Source organism: Gossypium arboreum, chromosome 3 (assembly GCF_025698485.1).
Source record: "Gossypium arboreum isolate Shixiya-1 chromosome 3, ASM2569848v2, whole genome shotgun sequence".
Taxonomy (NCBI): domain Eukaryota; kingdom Viridiplantae; phylum Streptophyta; class Magnoliopsida; order Malvales; family Malvaceae; genus Gossypium; species Gossypium arboreum.
Genome location: NC_069072.1, coordinates 134,353,308 through 134,359,599, shown reverse-complemented (window position 1 = coordinate 134,359,599; position 6,292 = coordinate 134,353,308). Strand labels below are relative to the sequence as shown.

General features: G+C 33.4%; 1 protein-coding gene across 3 annotated transcripts; it reads left to right on the top strand.

The window, feature by feature from the left end:
• Window positions 1-594: 594 nt before the first annotated feature.
• On the top strand, window positions 595-5,182 carry LOC108476006 (protein EIN4-like). 3 transcript variants are annotated; one of them, XM_017778042.2, is made up of 3 exons: window positions 595-1,302; window positions 1,717-3,565; window positions 3,937-5,182. In XM_017778042.2, the coding sequence occupies exons 2-3, from the start codon at window positions 1,817-1,819 to the stop codon at window positions 4,477-4,479; spliced, it is 2,292 nt and encodes a 763-aa protein (XP_017633531.1). In that variant the 5' UTR covers window positions 595-1,302; window positions 1,717-1,816; the 3' UTR covers window positions 4,480-5,182.
• Window positions 5,183-6,292: the final 1,110 nt, after the last annotated feature.

The following is a 6,292-nucleotide window of genomic DNA, read 5'->3' as shown; positions in this document are numbered from 1 at the left end:
GTTACGACAACTATCATCCTCTTAAAAATTACCATTATCTTTAAAAATATTTTTCCTTAAAAAAGAAAGTTAATCATATATATAAAATTCAAGTTTTCTTTAACTATAATCTAATTTTATATAAAATAATTTATAATTTTAAATTTGGGGTAAATACTAAAATTATACATGAATTATGATTTAATGTGTAATTGTATATATTAACTTTAATTTTGTATAATTTTATACATGAAATTTTGATTTGATTTAATTTTTATAAATTATTAACACAATTATTAATACAATATCATGTATATATATGTGTACAATAAATTTATTGAAATAAATTAAATTCTCAAATATTTTCTATTATATATATATTTAAAATTTTTAAGTGATGATAATCTGAGTGCCACATAATTATATATTAAAGGGATTTTAATTTAGGAAATAAATTAAAAAGCTACTAAGTTTCAAAATTAATATGGATCTAAAATTAAAAAATGAATTAAAAGAAATAGCTAAATTAAAGGGATAAATGTTACTTTATACCAAAATGAAAGAATATATATTTTGACCTTATATATCTATATATTATACACCTAAAAAGAAAATATAATATTTAAGAAATATAATTATAAAAGAAGATATTATTAGCAGAAAATACCATATGGAATTGTGAAGTCCTCGTATGAAGAGGACGTTTTGGTTCAAAAGAGCGTCCAAGTTCTCTTCATGTAGGAGCAGCCGGTCCCATTTTTGTCGCTCTCTCTTCTTCATCTTCTCTTTTAACTCTTCTTTCCTTTTTCTTCCTTCTTTTTTCCATTTCTTTTAAGCTTTCTTACAAAACCAAAGGCGAAAACTTTGCATATAATCACATTTCCTTTAAAACCAAAGCCCTCTCCATTCATTTCTTCTCAAAAAACTTCTTCTTTTGGGTTTTTAGGGGGGGGGTGTTCAGCTTCTTTGTTGCTTCTGTTTGAAGTTTAAAACAAAACAGAAAGAATTTTATTTTTTTTTGTTTTAAAAAAGGAAATAGGCTTGTTTGCTATATAAAGGAAAGTTTCTTTTTTGTCCCTTTGATTTTGGTGCTGGGTTCTCTGAACCTGTCAAATTATTGACAGCAGAGTGATTAAATTGGAATGCCAAATACTTGAGCTTGAAGTTATTAATGTATGTCTTTTGGCTCTGTTTTGATTGCTTTAAGGCATTCATTTTGTTTTCCACTAATTGCACCATTATAAGCTGAAAACGGTATGAAATTCGTTAGAAACTTCAAAGATCTGAAGGTTGTTCCTTTTTAATGGCTTCTTCTGGTTTAAGGTAAGCTCTCTTTGATTTTTTTTTTTAAAATCTGGGTTTAGTTTTGTTTTTAATTTGGGCTTGAAGAAATGGGTTTGTTTTAATTTTTCATATTTGTTCTTAATTTAATATTATTTTTTGGTTTCTGGGTTTTGTTATAAATAAGATTTTTGGGATTTTATATAAACTATAAAAAATTATTATGTATTTCCTTGTCATGTTCCTTTGTTACTGTAGTATTAGGTAATTCTTCATAAAGCTATGAAATTTGAGTTTTGGATTTAGTAATTTTGACTAACAATTTCTATATATTATTAATTTTACCTAATTCTTTGATGTTCATTGTGTTAGATCTTAATTCAGTTCTATTAAATTTCATATTTTTGTTGAGCTTTTAATGTTATTCAATAGTATTAAGTTATCTTTATGTTACAGGCAATGAGAATTGAAGCTTGGAATTACAAGGTTGCAGTTCAAGTGTTTCGAAATAACCAGTAAATGCATTGATGAAAGTTTAGCAATTCACTTGGATGCAATGTTGAAAGCGATAGCTCCCGGGTTGCTGATTTCTTCGCTTCTAATCGCAGTATCGAGGGCCGATAATGGCTTTGCAAGGTGTAATTGTGATGATGAGGGGGGGTTTTGGAGCATTGAGAGCATATTAGAGACTCAAAGAGCGAGTGATTTCTTGATCGCCGTCGCCTACTTTTCGATCCCTATTGAGTTGCTTTACTTTGTTAGTTGCTCAAACGTGCCGTTCAAATGGGTGCTCTTTCAGTTCATCGCCTTCATTGTGCTGTGCGGATTGACTCATTTGCTCAATGGGTGGAGTTATGGTCCTCATCCATTTCAACTCATGTTGGCTCTCACCGTGTTCAAGATTCTCACTGCTTTGGTCTCGTGTGCCACTGCTATTTCACTTCTCACACTCATTCCGCTGCTTCTCAAAGTCAAGGTGAGAGAATTATTGTTGAAGAAAAAGGCTTGGGACCTTGGGAAGGAAGTTGGTATTATAATGAAACAGAAGGAGACCGGTTTGCATGTCCGCATGCTTACTCAAGAAATCCGTAAATCGTTGGATAGACATAACATTTTGCACACAACATTGGTAGAGTTGTCCAAGACGTTAGGTTTGCAAAACTGTGCCGTTTGGATGCCTAATGAGATCAAGACGGAGATGAATCTGACTCATGACCTCAAAGGAAGGAACTATTCGTATAATTTTACTATTCCCATTACGGAACCAGATGTTGCAAGGATTAAAAGAAGTGATGGAGTGCATATCCTCAAGCCAGACTCGACGCTTGCTACTGCAAGCAACGCAGAGGATGGTGAGCCAGGACCTGTTGCTGCAATTCGGTTGCCAATGCTTCGAATTTGCAATTTTAAAGGGGGAACTCCTGAACAAGTCCAGACATACTTTTCCATATTGGTATGTGTTCTTCCGAATGACCAACGAAGATCGTGGAGCAACCAGGAACTAGAGATAGTTAAGGTGGTTGCCGATCAGGTGGCCGTTGCAATCTCTCATGCCGCAGTTCTCGAAGAATCTCAACTCATGAGGGATAAACTAGCCGAGCAAAATCGGGCATTGCAGCTTTCAAGACAGAATGCTATGAAAGCAAGCCAGGCTAGAAATGCATTTCAGAAGGTAATGAGTGATGGAATGAGGAGGCCTATGCACTCAATTTTAGGCTTGCTTTCAATGTTGCAGGATGGAAATTTGAATGACGATCAACGAATTATTGTCGATTCGATGATGAAGACCAGCACTATCCTGTCAACCTTGATAAATGATGCGATGGATATTTCAATAATGGATACTGCAAGATCCCCACTGGAGAAGAGGTCCTTTCGACTACATTCAATGATAAAAGAAGCAGCTTGCCTTGCTAAGTGCTTGAGTGTTTATCAGGGTTTTGGTTTTTCAATTGAGGTTGAGAAGTCTTTGCCTGATCTCGTTTTTGGTGATGAGCAGAGAGTTTTTCAGGTGATACTGCATATGGTCGGGAGCCTATTGGATGGCAATACTGGAGGAGGGACTGTACTACTTCAGGTGTATGCAGAAAATGGTAGTCAGGAACCGAATGATCAGAGACGGGCAACATGGAGGCACTACCCTTCTGATGCAGATCTACTTGTCAGGTTCGATATTATGATTTCCAACAATATTTCTCAACCAGAGGGCTGCTCATTGTCAGAGGTATCAAGCAGTAGAAGCCGATACAACAGCCGTGGAACTGAGGAACGCCTGAGCTTCAACATTTGCGAAAAGCTAGTGCAGGTAAGAATAGGAAATTTTGTCTGCTAAGTTATTGAGTAATGGGAGTACTAAAAACATATCAAATTAGCGGCATGGTAGGATGTTAAGTAGATATTATCTCATGAGTAGCTGATTATACGTGTCCTGCATCTGGTTTTCAGCCGTTAGCTAATCTCATGCATGTACTTATAATGCTTGTTTCAGTATATATGACATTTTTTACTTGTGTAGGTTCACAGTTTCCAGCTGGAAGTGTTAATTGTTTCCATGACCGATTAGTGCAAACTTAAAATTTTACTCGTGACATATTATAATCATGTTTCGTTCTCTTTTCAACATATTGTTCTACTTCTTTATAGTTTTATTTCTGATGATCTTGACAAAATTTGCAGATGATGCATGGGAACATGTGGGTAATCCAGAACCCTTTAGGTTCTGCACAAAGCATGGCAGTTGTTATTCGGTTTCAAATCCAACCATCCATCACTAGAGCAATCACCGAGTCGGGAGAATCTTCAGACCAGCCACGCTCAAACTCTATTTTCCACGGCTTGCATGTTCTACTTGCTGATGATGATACTGTCAATCGTGCCGTGACTGGAAAGCTTCTTGAGAAGTTGGGATGCATTGTTTCTGTTGTGTCATCTGGATTTGAATGCCTAAGTGCTATCGGGTCAACAACATCCCCATTCCAGATCGTTATTTTGGAGCTTCAAATGCCCGAGTTGGATGGATTTGAAGTTGCAACAAGAATCTGTAAGTTCCGAAGCCGTAGCTGGCCATTGATTATTGCCATGACTGCTACTATCGATCAAGATATTTGGGAAAGATGTTTACAGATCGGAATGAATGGGGTTATCCAAAAACCAGTGCTATTACATGAAATCGCCGTTGAGCTTCGTAAAGTCCTGGTTCAGGCCAACAGAGTCTTATGACAATACACGCTCTCAACACTCACATTCAAACCGGTATATAAAGTCCGTTCCTTAACCTATATCTCTCGCTTAATGTTTCTCGAGTTCTTGAACGGAATTTCATTTGCATAGATTGTTTTCGATCCAATCAAAAATAGTTTCACTGGAATTCTCTTCAACACATCATCCTAAAGCTCGGAATCCCGAGCTCTCTATTATAGATGCAAGCAGGGAAATTGTAAGGCTGTTCTTTGCCTCCCTTGGAAAATAAATAGTTAATCTGGTGTAGGCGAAAAGCTCTGCATAATTTATATTTGTAAAAAAAAGTCGTTCATCAAACCGAACTGAGTTAAAGCTTAAAATGATGGGTTACTCATTCATGGAAGAACATAATATTCACAAGTGGTCCAAAAAGTGAAATCTCAAAAGGGATAATATATATTTCTATAAGTGGCAAGTGGAGCAAGTGGGGTGTTTGGTTACCAAGAAAAAAAGCATGGGAAAGTGAGTGCATGGTAGTGGTTTTTTCCAATGGAGATGGCATAATTTGGTATGTCTTGCATCTTACGCATCAGCCAACCAAATTAGCAAATAATATTCATGCCGTAAACGTATGAATATGAACTATAACTGGAAACATTGTGTATACTTTAATTTAATGTACGAAGCTGCAATCTTTTCATTCAACCATTAAAATATTCGATTTGCAATTTTATATTTATAACCTATTTCTCCTTTACATTCTCACGTGTCCTACCCATGCTTTAAAAATGGCATTAGGATGTCCAAATGTCTTACTTCATTATATGTGATAGTCAATTTCATTATTTTATTATCACATCGATAAGTGTCCAACAATAAAAAAAATTATATTTTTATTTGAAAGGTTAAAAGTGATGTTTTAAACTATGTAACATATTTTTCTATATATTATATTATTAATGTTGAATTTCAATTGCTCAAATTTAAGATTTAATCTTTGTACTTTAATTTTTGACATAATTTGGTACTTTAATTTTTACAACGTTATTGGTTAGTTTAAATATTTTATTTTGATTAAAATAATAATATTATTTTTAAGAGTTCTTAACATCATTAAAATTATCTATTAAATTCACGTCCATTGCAATGTCTTTGTTATTATATGGTAACCATGTGAGATTTTTTAAAAGTGTCACTTGACTGAATTTAATAAAATAATTTAAAGATATTAAGAATTTGATTTTAAAATCGGAGAATAGAGATTAAATTTTAAAAATAAAAATATGAAGACTAAACTTTAAATGCACGATAAAAGGTTGAAGTATATTTTAATTTTCAAAACTCTTTATAATTTACTCTATAAAACTAAATGTGATAGGGAATCAAATAGTATTAAATTATAATAGAGGGATTGAATTTGTAAAAAAACACATGAATCAGGGACTTCATATAGAATTTTGATCAAAACTAGTTCATCCACGAGACATCTCAAATAATAATAGAAAATCATAGTTGCGTGGGAAAGTTGGAAATGATGAGAGAAGACTATGAAATATGGGTCAATTTACCTAGCGACAGCTTTTGTTGTTGTATTTATTTATTTTTATTTGTCAAATTCATGCACCAATATACATGCGTAGATTATTATTTTTTGAAATTTCTTTTTCATTATTTTAATAGATTCATGCCATTTGGACCCAATCTTATCCTAAAATCCACTACTTTCCATATTGAGAAACACCAAAAGTCGGTTTTTTAATAATATATTTTTATAAGAGAAAAGAATAGAAATTGTTTAAATATCAAATTCAAAATTAATTCGATCAAAGAATTAAACACAAATATTTTTATT

Bases quoted from the DNA above. Each gene is read 5' to 3' on its own strand.
- LOC108476006 (XM_017778042.2), top strand. From the start codon at position 1,817: ATGTTGAAAGCGATAGCTCCCGGGTTGCTGATTTCTTCGCTTCTAATC. The intron at 3,566-3,936 runs GTAAGAATAGGA...CAAAATTTGCAG, and splicing joins TTTGCGAAAAGCTAGTGCAG to ATGATGCATGGGAACATGTG.